Source organism: Ziziphus jujuba, chromosome 11 (genome assembly GCF_031755915.1).
Source record: "Ziziphus jujuba cultivar Dongzao chromosome 11, ASM3175591v1".
NCBI classification, from domain to species: Eukaryota; Viridiplantae; Streptophyta; class Magnoliopsida; order Rosales; family Rhamnaceae; genus Ziziphus; species Ziziphus jujuba.
Window position 1 is genome coordinate 22,168,962 of NC_083389.1, and position 13,990 is coordinate 22,182,951.

At 33.4% G+C, this 13,990-nt stretch overlaps 1 protein-coding gene across 2 annotated transcripts; it reads right to left on the bottom strand.

Moving 5' to 3' along the window:
• Positions 1 to 8,130: 8,130 nt before the first annotated feature.
• Positions 8,131 to 13,161, bottom strand: LOC107404214 (isocitrate dehydrogenase [NAD] catalytic subunit 5, mitochondrial). Of its 2 annotated transcripts, none has more exons than XM_016011159.4 (7): positions 12,811 to 13,155; positions 10,453 to 10,773; positions 10,175 to 10,336; positions 10,014 to 10,088; positions 9,657 to 9,766; positions 9,512 to 9,584; positions 8,131 to 8,692 (listed from the first exon to the last, which is right to left on the bottom strand). In XM_016011159.4, the coding sequence occupies exons 1-7, from the start codon at positions 12,988 to 12,990 to the stop codon at positions 8,501 to 8,503; spliced, it is 1,113 nt and encodes a 370-aa protein (XP_015866645.3). In that variant the 5' UTR covers positions 12,991 to 13,155; the 3' UTR covers positions 8,131 to 8,500. The 2 variants fall into 2 exon arrangements, with proteins under 2 accessions (XP_015866645.3, XP_060668756.1); XM_060812773.1 differs by having other exon boundaries at positions 8,604 to 8,710; positions 12,811 to 13,161.
• Between the last annotated feature and the right edge of the window lie 829 nt (positions 13,162 to 13,990).

Below are 13,990 nucleotides of genomic sequence, written 5' to 3' on the forward strand. Positions count from 1 at the left end.
TCTAGAAAAAGCTTTGAGAGAAATTTTTTTGTGTATTAATTTCAAAGAGAAATAATATATCTTTTTCATATCAATTATTTTATATTTTGTTTTACTTGTTTTCAATGTTTGTTTTTCAATGTTTTTTTCATGGTCAGAGAACCTCAACAAGTGGTATCAGAGCTCTAGGTTCAAAGATACAGTTCATCATAAACAAGCTCTAAACAGAGATTTGAGCATACCAAATGGTAGATCTAGCTGAATCGAAGAAAATAAGACCAATCAAACCTCCATGTGCTAGTCAAACTTTCTGCAAGTTTTTACATGTGCACACATGTTCATTAATCAACTATAAGCTTCCGCATGCCATATTTAACTAAGCCATATCCAAGCCATTGAGCCGAGCCAAGCCAAAAGCAAAGCTAAGATGCAAAGATCCATGACACACTAGCAGTGCCACATCAATAGCCATGTAAGCTACCACATCACTGACACATCATTGAACACATAAGTTTATTATCCATGTCATTTATCACTTCAGCAACGGTCCAAAATTTTCCAAATATGGTCAAACTATCCCTACATGTTTTGGTATTTGTAGTTTGGTCTAGAACTATCAGTAATTGCAGTTTTGTTCTACATTTTTTTAGATTTGAATTTTGATCCCAAAAGAGTTAAATCCAACATTTTTTTATTGTTTCGGACACATTGATGGACTTTGTTTTTTGTCAAATTCAGCTCTTATTTTTTGATTAAGCCATTATAGAGCATGCTATCAGTGGAGGAATCATCTTCGAAATCTATGATCAAACTTATTGCCACCAAATGTACATTTTGAAGACCTTAGATAGAATATCTCTTCATTTGGCAAAGATTTGTTTGACCACTTAAATGTCAAAGGAAAGAATCTTGATCCCACTAAAGAAGTAGAATGGAAAAGGATAAATAGAAAAACCATCAGTTAGATTCGATAGTAGGTCAATCGCAGTGTCTTCCATCATGTTGCATAACATACGGATGCATGAAGTTGGAGGAAATTTACTAAACCAAGAATGCTTAGAGGAAAGCCATATGGATAAGGTAGTTGGTGAATTTGAAGTTAAAGAGTTAAACTTCTATAGCCGAGCACAGTAATGTGTATCACAGCTTGGTAAACTAGCTATCTGCGGTGGAATTACAACTAGAGGATAAAGAACAGGCAATCCTACTTCTTAGCTCTATTCTAAATAGTTAAGAGATGCTGGTAGTTTCTTTCAGCATTTTAGCCCTAAATGGTAAACTTACGATGGCTATTGAAATGGATTTTCTATTTAATGAGGAGGCCAGAAGAAAAGACATAGGCAATGATTAATCACATGCTCTTATCATAGAGAAATAAGGAAGACAGTAAGACAGTAGCTAAAATAAGGGGAAAGGAATAAGTCAGAGTAGAGACAATCTACAGATGGAAGGAAGCCAACAAACAAGTGTCATTATTATGGCCAAGAGCATCACTTGAAAAAGTACTGCAAAAAGATGTTGCAAAAGAAGGGATAGAAAAGCAATCAGTTGAAAAATGATGGTGAGACTTTAGTCATTGTTAAAGGAGAAATGGCATAATGTTCCGCACAAAAAGAGACATGCATTTGCATGTCAAGCTAAAACATCGAGTTGGTAGTAAAAATTTCAAGAAGGTAATAAATACAGAGGGAGAAGCAGAAGTTAGGGAAGAAACAGATCCACAGATGGAAGAAGGCTAACATACAAGTGTCATTATTGTAGTAAAGAGGGTCACTGGAAGAAGTACTACAGAAAGATATTGCAAGAGCAAGGACAAAAAAGCTATCAATCAAAGAAGGAAGGAAAATTGGCATATTGTTCCACACATAAAGATACATGCCTTCACATTTCAAGTCAAGATGTTGAGTCGGTACTAGCAACTACAACGTCTTACAATGTAATTCCATATAAAGAATACTTTAAAATGTATAAGGTAGGAGAATTTGGAACAATGAAGATGGGAAATACAAGTTTCACAAAGATTGTTAGAACTAGTGTTGTTCAAATAAAGACCAATGTTGAAAAATACAATCACTTTGAAAGATGTCCATTATATTCCAAACCTTCGACTTAATATGCTTTTAGAAATATCCTTTAATAATGAAGGCTATGGTAACCACTTTAGCAACAGTACAAGGAAAATGATGAGAGGTACCATGGTTATCACTCAATGACATAGTTATGGAAAACTTTACAAGACTCATGTAAAAATTTGTGCAAACAACCTCAACATTACATAAAAAAAAAAAAAAAATGTCTCAAAATTTGTGATACTAGAGACTTGCTCACATGAGTGAGAAAGGCTTCTCTACCTTAAATAAAGAATAAGTTATCACTATTCCCAATGATGAAATGTTAGATCCTTGCAATCATTATTTACATGGTAAGTAGCACAGAATTTCATTTAAGTTATTTTCAACGAGGAGATAAAAGTTACTCATTCTAGTTCTCTCTTATGTTTGTGGTCTCTTAAAATGGAATCATTAGGTGGCAACAAATATTTCTTGACATTTATTGGTGATGCTCCTTAGAATGAGTGGGTTTATTTCTTGATGATGAAGAAAGAAATTTTAGAACATTTCAAAATAGTTCCATGCATGGTAAAGTGTGAGACAAGAAAGAAGCATAAGTGCTTTTTCTCAGACAATGAAGGTGAATACTCGAGATAATTTGATACCTACCATAGAGGATAGGGTATTCAGCATGAACGAATGATCCCTCGCACCCCACAACATATTGGAGTAATCGAGAGAATGAATCAGATGATCATGGAAAAGGTAGAAGCATGGTCAGTATAGCTAGACTGCCAAAGCCACTTTGGGGAGAAGTTTTTGTGCTGTCTAATATTTTATCAATAGATCACCATTAGTACTGATGGATTTTGAAATTCTTGAGAAAGTGTGGTATAATAAGAATCAATCCTTCTCTCACATAAAATTATTTGGATATTTAGTCTTTACACATGTATTTAAGGAGATCAAGCAAAAGCTTGAATACAAGGACTACTCCATGCATCTTTATATGATATGGAGATAAAGAACTCGAATACAAATTATGGGATTGAAAGGCGAAGGAGGTTATTAGAAGTAGCGATATAATATTTCATGAAACAAGACAATAAAAAACATTGAAAAGCCCTTGATATCATCTACTTTTAGGGCCTTCGATTTCGTTCCTAATCCAGCACTAGCACAAACCATCATAGATGACAACAAGCTACACAAAGAATTGCTAGAAGCAGAACATGATAGAGAAGGTGATATTGAGCATGGAAAAACCAAATCTTTAAAATCTACAAGACTATCACAACAATCAAATGATGGTATAACCCATGAAAATAATAAATTTGCATGTTAGAAGATCTAAACAAGATAGTATTCCATTAAAAAAATATCTAGATTCTCAGTATATTTTGCTTACTGAAGAGCCAGAGAGTTTCAAAGAAGCCAAATCCCATCAGGACAAAGATAAATGGCAACATGCAATGTAAGATGAGATGGAACCCTTATAGAAGAACCGTACTTATTAGTTGATTGAGTTTCCAATAGAAGAGAAAGCATTAAAGAATAAATGGGTATTCACACTCAAGAAAGATGATAGCAAAAGGGTGGTAAAACACGAAGCCCAACTAGTAGTTAAAGCTTTTCCTTAGAAGAAAAGAATTAACTTTGACGAGACTTTCTCGCAAGTGGTGAAGATGACTTTAATTTAGGTTATTCTTAGTCTAATAGCTAGTTTAGGTTTAGAGTTTAAGTAGATAGATGTGACGATAATATTTATTCATAGTGATTTACATGAGAAAATTTATATGAAATAGCTAGAAGATTTTGAGGTTTCAAAGAAAGAAAACCTCATTTGCAAGCTAAAGAAAAAGCTTATACAGCTTCAAGTAAGCATCTAGATAGCAGTACAAGAAGTTTGATTCTTTTATGATGAGTCAGGGCTATAAGAATACTAAAGTCTTTTATGATGAGTCAGGGCTATAAGAATACTAAAGTAGACGAGTGTGTATATATTCAGGGCTATAAGAAAACTAAAGTAGACAAGTGTGTATATATTCATAGACTTCCATATGGATACTTCTGCACTTTTACTATACATAAACAATGTGTTGATCGTTGGATAACATGCAATAAATTTATAGTAATAAAGAGATTTGGCATTGAGGGACTTTGAACTACCTCAATAGATTTTAGGAATGCAAATAGCTTGAGATATGAAGATCACAAATTATGGCTAGCTCACGAGAAATGTATTGAATGAGTAACAAAGAGATTTGGCATGGATAAAGCTAATCAAATCAGCATTCCACTGGCAAACCATTTCAGGTTGAGCAAGAGATCGTGCCTCTCATCTAGGGAAGAGATAGAGGAGAAGGCTTTATGCCTTATTCTTCAATTGGTGGGATGTCTAATCTATGCGATGGTGTGTACCAGATCAAACATTGCTTTATACATTGATATTGTGAGTAGATTTCTTTCAAATCCTAGAAAGGAACACTAGAAAACAATTAAATGGATTCTCAGATATCTTAAAGGTACATCAAAAGTATGCTTATATTATGAGGGAAGTGATCTAGTTCTACAACATTATACAGATACGGATATAGCTGGAGATCTTGATGGAAAAAAATCTACTTCAGGTTATTTTTACACTTTTACTAGAGGAGCTGTGTCATGGCAGTCACGATTGCAAAAATATTTAGTTTTATTTACTACAGAAGCAAAGTATATTGTTGTAGCAAAAGCCGATAAGGAAATGTTATGGTTAAAGCGTGTTGTAGAGAAGGCCAGTAAGAAGATTTTGTGATTAAAGCATTTATTTAATGAACTAGGTATCAACCAAAAGGACTCTAAGATACATTTTGATAGTCAAAGTGCCATGGATTTAAGTAAGAACTCAGTGTATCATTTTTGGATAAAGCACATTGATATTTGCTACCATTGGCTATGTAATGTGACAAAACATAAACTGCTCAAATTGGTGAAGATTCATACAAAGGAGAATCCAACAGACATGTTTATAAAAATTATCTCACCCGAAAAGACATAGCTAGAATGGATGGTAATTGACCATCAATTTTGAAATGCTAATGGAAGGGGAGAATTATAGGGTCCAGTCTATCTTCTAATGCTTAGTGCATTAGGGTTTTTAGTTTTTTTTTTTTTTTAATGTTTTTATATTATTATTATTATTTTTTATGGTCTGAGAACCTCACTAGAAAAGACCTTGCATATCTCTGCAATCATCCTACAATTATTTTAGTTTGGGTAAATTACATAATCTCCCTCTCTAGTTTCAAGTTTTTTTCATATACACCAATTACATTTTAAAAGTTCCACATACTTTATCGAGAGAGTACCAAACTATGATAGTGACAAAGGTTACTGACTTTTCGCTGACATAGAGCCAAAAAGTTTAGTCAAACAATACAAAAAGTCTAAAGTTATAGAAGTGTTAGCCCATTGGGATAGTATTGCATTGAAAGCAAATAGAGCAAAGAGCTTATCATTTGTTTCTATTAGACTTGTAAGCTTGTTGTATTTGGTCTTAAGAAAGATCCTTGATGCTTAGGAGCCAAATCCCCTCTTACAACTAGAGGACAGATGGAGAATATTCTACTTTAATCCATCTCCTTGTTATGAGTAGGTGTTGGTTTGCTCCTTTATTAGCAAACTAAGTTTGCTTGAGACCCTTACTTTCCCTTTTCTCTAATTATAAGGATTCATCTTCTTTCTTCTTTAAAAATGCTTGAATCATGAGACTTGTAGATTTTGAATAGTTTCAATTTTCTTTCTCATACTTCTATCTTTTGGTTAAATTTTAAATTTTGGTGGTCAATCAGTTTTAATTTTTATAATAACAAAAATATCCTCAAGAAAAAATATTGAAGTACAAAATTTAGTGGAGTTTGTATAAATAATTTGCTTTTAAATTAACAATATCTTATATAGAAAACTTCTACTGTCAGGATATCCTGATCGAATACCATCAAGATTAAAAAAACATGAACCTTTTATGAGAGGATTTTTTGACCGTTAGATTAAATGTATAGTCCAGATTAATTTTTGCCCAGTCAGTCTTCCACGTGCTCCTGGGGACCCCCTCCTCTCTCTTTCTTCTTCTTCTTCTTCTTCAGTCTTCACTCTTCCCCCATCACCTCTCTTCCTTACTTCAATGCCACCATTATAATTCTTTTTTTATTTTTTTACTCTCTTTCTCTATCTCTCTCTATTTTCTCCTTTTTTTTTTTTTCTTTTGTTTTCTTCTTCTCTCTCTCACAGAAAACCAAAAAATGCAGAAGCTCAAGGAGAAAAAACAAAAAAAAAAAAAAGCCTAACTACGAAAGAAAAAAAAGATCATAGTGTTTTGGAAGGAAAAGATTTTGTGTATAACCCAGGTGGGATCTGTGCTTTCTATCTCCAAGAAAAGTTTGGGAAACTTGTTTCATCCTCTTTCCCTTTTCCCATTCATGGGTCTTCTTCTTCCTCTTCTTCTTCATCTTCTTTTAGATCTGACATCAATGCTGGTGGTGTTGGTAATGGTGATGTGAATGGTGTTGGTAGTTGTTCATTTAATCCAACGGCCAAGAAGAAGAATAAAAGAGAGAAGAAAGTCCTCAGGAGCACTTGGAAGACTGACTTGGCCAAAATTAATCTAGGCCAGTCATTTAATCCAAGGGTCAAGGAATCCCCTCATAAAGAACCATGTTTTTGGTCTTGATAATATTTGATCAAGATTTCCTGACCGTTGAAGCCCTCACATCTTATATATAAAAGATGACACTTTATAATTTATTTAATTTTTTGACGAATAAATTTATTTCTAAAAAGATGGAATAATTATTTTTTACTTTTCGTATTTTACATTAAGGATTTTTTTTTATTATATAAAATTAAATCATATGAACCACCATATTTCAAAATTTGACGAAGGAATTGGAGTATGTGAAGCAAAATTAAAACGAGTATGTGCAATTTAAAAAAATAAATAAATAAACAAATGTAGATATATATGAAAAGACTTGAAATGAACAAGAGAGCTTGTAATCATGAACGCTCTTAAAATTATTTTATAACCAAAAAAAAAAAATGAATTAATGTTGTTATCATAGTAAACTTATTAATATTTGAATAATATATATATACACACACACACACCAAGATACTCTCACTTCATTTTAACAAAGTGTGGATTCCTCCATATATGGTTCGTCCTACTTAATTAAAGTCGGGTGTCCTAGCTTGACCAAAATTTCATGCATATATGAGTTGCATTTATGAGTGGTTCCAATTAACTTACATTTGCCGTTTATCCACTCCACATTGTATGCACATTTACTATTAATTTTGGAATAAGAAATTAAAAGAATAAAATTTTGGAAGTCCCAATTTATATACAAGACCATTTCCATTACATCGATATTTGTAAACCCAATTGCTGATTCTAATTTGGAATCATTATTATGTTAGAATGGATAGGGAAAAAAAAAATGATATGAAAATAAAAAAACCATGAAACCAAAACACACAAATAATTATAATTTAGTTATATATATTTAATAGAATTAAAATAGATGATTTGTTATTATTATTATTTTTCTATTTATGATGTTTCTTACCGTTAATCTTAAAACATGAAAAGTAAGCCTAATAACGTATTTACTTTTCATTTTGTTCAAGAGTATTTTAGTAATATATAGATACCAAAATATCATTACCGTAGGTGGTAAACGATGTAGGAAGGTTAGAACCATTCACTTTTAAATCAGATTTTTGATCATGTAATTATATCAAATTTTGGAAAAGGTCAATGCTATTATCCTTTCAAAAAACATAATATCAAAAAATAAAATAAATCCATTTTCAAACAGATTGCTATTGTTTCTATAACATTTTCAAGCCTCTGGATGGACAAATTTCCTTTAGCAAACGACCAAAATAATAAAATTGCTACAAGAAAAATATTTACTCGAAGCCAGGCACGATCAATCAATTCCACCACTAAACTAGTAGAGTATAAAATACATAAAAATAAAGATATGATATAAGTACTCCATCCCCTAGAAACAAAGTTACCCATCCCAAGTCCAAATAAAGGCAATAAGAGAAATTTAAAGAATAAAATTACCAGATTAGGATGCTTTTATAATTTTATTTCATGCTATATCAACAAAGAATACCAGATGACATTCATCGTGCAATGCTTTGCCACAAATTTCAATAATATTTATTTTGAGACATTGTATGTGAAGATGAACACGTGAGCTATACTTTTATATAATATTCCCTTTTGTTCCCTTCCACGTCTCCACCATGGCTCAATAGGAGCAAGCACGTAACCAGACGAATCTTCTAGTCATCGAAATCATGAGGCTTCCCCCCTCGAAGAACAATTGGAAAAACCATGGCTCCAAAAGCAGTCACAAGAAAAAAGAAGTTGATTGCATGCAAAATTTAAAACCTACATAGCGACATAACCTTCAAAGATGATCGCAAATTGCCTTTGTAAAGTCAGTAGTTGTTGACTTGCCACCGAGATCAGCAGTTCGGTACTTTCCCTCTGCAATTGTGTTCAGGATGGCATTTTGGATTCGTTCTGCTTTGTCATGGAGCTCCAAATGGCGTAGCATCGCAACAGCACTCAAAAGCAGAGCAGTGGGATTTGCCATATTCTACAATATCAACCACAACTAAAATGATTTATAGCAAGTTCATAGTTTATCGAAGCACAAATAGCTACGCACTTAACTACACCACAAATAACTGAGCCACTTGGAATCCCACAAGGCTTTAGAGGCCCATCCTAAAGAACCTAATAACTTCCACATAGAAAATATCATAATTTCAAAGAAATCACCTAGCAAATTCAAATTAAAGTGGGGAAAGACAAAAAGCAATCACCAATCAAAAAGTTAGATAACCAAAAGAACACCCAGGTACCACCTACTTAATGCAAATGTAGGGGTTCCAAATCCATAAACATTTATTTAGCTACCTAAAGGGCAAACTAAAATCAACCCAAAGGTTTTTTACGCTTAAAGAATTATTTCTCTCTGTACATTTGAGGATCTCTTTACAAGCAATCCATACACATATAGGAGGAAATTCTTTACTTTTTTCCAGAAACACATTCAAGAGCAACTTGTTCATCAAGTATGTGCAATGCTAAAAGTTGACTCAAGTTTGAGGTATGCAGACAACTATTTTGGGTTCACCAGGACATTAAAGCGTACAGAAAAATAAGAAAACTGGTTGCCGTCAACATATTAAGTTGACTGACTCCTACACTAGTCCTCTTATAAAGGTCAACATCAGCCACTGAATGCCTAACAAGATGCGAGAAAAGGTAACCCTACCATAAAGACCTTGGTAAAAATCTGGGCGATGAGGGGGGAATGTGGATGCATATGTACAATGTGCCATCTATAAATATTATATCAAGAAACCAAGGAAAAATACAAGATTGAATATCAGTCTTAAAGAAAGTTAACCTTTCCAGCAATATCAGGTGCTGAACCATGTACAGCTTCAGCAAGAGCAATACCTCCCTCACCAATATTGCAGCTGCATATGAAGGTAAGTTGAGTAAATGATCCACATGTGTCTTACAGGAGACAACTACAAATGAATAGGTACCTTGGCGTCAAGCCTAATCCTCCCACTAACCCAGCACAAAGGTCACTTATGATGTCACCATAAAGGTTAGGCATCACCAATACATCAAAAAGAGCTGGATTCTTCACAAGCTGCATAAGAAAATATAAGGATTCAGCTTTGCACCAGTTTCAACCCAAATGTAGTTTCATATCACGTACAAAATGCTCCAATAGTTTAATTACTCTATTCCAATACAAGAATATACCATACCTAGGAAGAGAATCTTTATAAACTCTCTATAGCTCAACTCCGTTTCATTTTATTTTCTTTTTCATTTTTGATTATTATCATGCACAGATAACAAAATTCCAATTCATAAAGGAAATCCATTCATACCATCATACAGCAATTGTCGATGACAACTTCCTCATACGTTATGTCAGGATACTTCTCTGCAACCTCACGGCAACACTAAAAATGAAGAAAAACCAATTTTAATATGAGAATATTCAGTAAAAACATCGTAGATACAGTTAATACTTGACAAACCAGTGGACCTTGAGAAAAAGACCATCTGTTTTTTGCATGATATTTGCTTTATGTATTGCTGATACTCTCTCTCTTCCATGGGTCTTGGCGTAGTGAAAAGCATATTCAGCAACCCTCAAACTTGCCTGACGAGTAATGATCTTGAGACTTTCAACAACACCTCTCACCACCTTGCACCAGCACAAGAAGCTTATTGAAATTAACAAAAGGAGCTTATTGAATTGGCGTACATTGGATCATATTTATCATATAATACAGTTCATATGCACAACATTTAAAAACTCACTTGATGTTCAAGTCCACTGTACTCTCCTTCAGTATTTTCACGGATGGTTATAAGATTTACATCATCATAACGAGTCTTGTAGCCAGGAAGGCTGTTGCAAGGCCTGACATTGGCATACAAATTAAGTTCTTTCCGTAAAGTAAGGTTCAAAGAACGATGACCTTTTCCAATTGGTGTGGCCATCGGCCCTTTCAATCCTACCCGATTCCGCCGTACTGATTCCAAACTCTCCCATGTTAGAAAACTCTGGGTTCTAGGATCCATTTGATCCCCAACATAGTGCTCTTCCCATTCAATTGGCACTTCAGCTGCTCTAAACACCTGCATTAGTAATAAAAGATATGATATTTTATCATTAAAAAAAATATGATTCAATATTTGAAACAAAAAAGAAATAGAATCAAAGTAACACCATTTAAATATCAATTTCCCATAAGCATACTTCTTTATCCTAACAGCTTGAATATAGACCCATATAATAATTATAATTATGCATGCAGCACAGTTAAATCCATAATTCACATAGGTTTTCGGCTTGTGTCATTCAAATTCCAAAGACATAAGTTACATGGAATTGCCTTAAGCTCATTTTCACTTACATTTATTTTCCATAGATAAAGATATCAAATGAAATAAAGGTTTTACAATCTTAGGGCTTTCAACCCCCATTTTCTTCTTCTAGATGACATTATGTTCTCTTGCTTCTGTTAAGCTATGACTTGCCGAGGACCACTAGATCTCAGCAGCAACAAAGTTCAGGATCTGGTTATAATGGTCAATTACTATCAATTATTTGTTGTTAATGAGCTTGGTATATGGTTACAATGAGCATACATGGATATCATGCAACATGTTACCCAAAAATAAATTTAGAAACCAACGCACCCTATGATTTTATTGGTCTACAAACAAGTAGATCTAAATTTATGTGTTTGATTTGACAATCATGTTAGAAACTGCTATAGAATCAAGCATGTAAACAACATTCTTGGTTTTGGATTGTTCTCATAGGGCTCGAGAGCATATGACTTTAAAGTTCTACATCCAGCCTTTTGGTTAGCCATTAGCCCTGCCAAAATGTTTCCATATATAAACTTATTGTTTAGTTATAGCAATGACAAAATGCTACCCAAAACAAAACCATGAGAACAAGGCCAAAATCTCTACACGACCATTTCATCGCTACATGTACTCCCTGAAAACACTAATTTCAATCAAAACAAGTTGCACCATTGAACAGATTGAAACCCTAGAACTTTGATATACATATACGACGCTGGCCAAATAAATGGGCAAATTGATGATTTACAAAGTACCCACTAGGGCCATTAATATCTTAGTAAACACAAAAAGGAGCTAAATTTTGGGTTGCATGTGTGAATGTGTGTAAATATATATCTGGGAAACTTAATCAATTTGTCAAACAAATGCAAAGTAGACTTAAGCTTCAATTGGCACTAAACTACCTATTGTATGAATTAAAAAGACAAATTATTACCCCCTTCGATTTGTAATTTAAGAAAGAAGATTTGATTCCCAAGCCAACACCAAAATCAACTCCCATTCTCTCATTATTATCATATATCCACATCCTTCCACTCTAACAAAAGTTATCATGTTTTCAGTACTTCTTTGCTACATATCCTTCATTATTTTACTGCCTTGCTACATGTCCTTCACTATTTCCCTAGTCAACATTACCCCCATGCTAACATCACTAGTTTAAACTTAACGCAACATCAAACCATTCGATTAAAACCAATCACTTCCTAGGGTCTTATATCCGTTTCGCTAAGAATTTTAGTAAAATTACTATCTTGAAACTGAATATATGAACACGAAAGTCCTGAAGAAAGAAAAACACCTTCTACCTATGGTATGCTCAAAAGAAAGCTTCACTCTTTCTGTGAAAACATTTTCATTTAAAAGATGTATTAGCACAAAAGAGGACAGAGCCAATAAAGTCGACAAATTTTCAAGAGTGATAAATTATATTGCAAGTGATATTAATCTCAATAAACCAAAATCATAAGAAAAAAGAAATACTAAAACAGCATTAAGACACCACTTATTTTTTTCGGCTAAATTTGCCCACGCACCCAACAAGTAACTGAACCAGGGAATTCACCTTCTCATACTAAAGCACAGTAATTATCTAATTTGCCGTATTTCACCAAAGATTTAAATGCAATTATTGCAAAAACCCTTAGAATTCCAATTTTTCCACAAATTTCAAGTATGTCTGAGTATGAGCTCCATATTCTAAACGTACAATATACATATACAAAACAGAATTAGACAATTCCAAAAACAAAAGCATCAAATATGAAAGTGAAAGAGACAGGATCAGACAAGGACCTGTTTGACAGATTCGGCGATCTCGGGTCCTATACCATCGCCGGGAAAGAGGGTAGCTTGGATCGGGGCGGTGGCAGAGGAGAAAACCCTAGGTGTTACTGCTGATGGTTGTGAAGATAGAGAGGAGAGGATCCGGTTGGAGCGGCTTCCGAAGGCGCGCCTTAGCAGGTGGGAAGCCATGATTGGCTGTCAGACGACGAGACGACAGCGACGAGGACGACGACGAAAAAGCAATGTAAGAGAATATTAAAACCCCAGAGCCTGACCCCCCAGTGTGAGTTTATATCATACAACGCGGAGAGAAGTGGGAGAGAGAGAAAAGAAGAATATATTTCAACACCATACCCGTTCAAAAAGTTTGAAACTTCTCTTTTCTCTTCCGGACTGGGCCTCCCTGGGCTGGGTTACGAATTAAAAACTAGAGCTTCTTTCAGTTTTTTTAAAATATTTTTTTAAACGAGATTGAAGTAGAAAATCAAGTTGTGTCCTTTATTAAAACTTTCTTTAGCTAGAAATTAACAAAGCTGGCCCTATGGTGTTCAAATTAATTGGTTATAGAAACTATATATATAGTATATAGATCTGCATTATAATTTGTTTGAATGAAAATTCATGAATGTTGAATAATTATTAAAATTATTTTGGTTTTTTTCTTTTATCAATTTTATTAAAAAGAAAAAAATTTATGACTTGGCTATTTTTTATTTATATAAACAACCTTATTTGTAAATTATATCTAGGGAATAATGATATAGTCGGCTGCCTATTTCATTTTATTGTTGGCAAATCTAAGAAGTAAGATCGGCAAATAATATATAGCAATATAAATTTACAATATTTTATTTTATTTTATTTTATTTTTGTTTTAATGATAAAAATCTAATAAAAGAAAGTAAACTTTATGAATGACAATTTATTAAATTTTTTGCATGCTGTATAAATAACATTGAATTTCTCTTTAAAAAAAAAAAGAAAATTTTCTTCATTTCTTTTTGGACCCCCATTTAATATTGCATCGTATCAATATCTTGCTTTACAGATGAGTTAAGTAGCTTGTTAGGTCAACATTATATATATATATATATATGTATTTGTCAGCCTTGCAACAATTCTGAAAAAGGGATTTAAGACAAACCAAAGTTTGAACCTAGGATTGGTGTCGTATTCTCATCAATTTTAT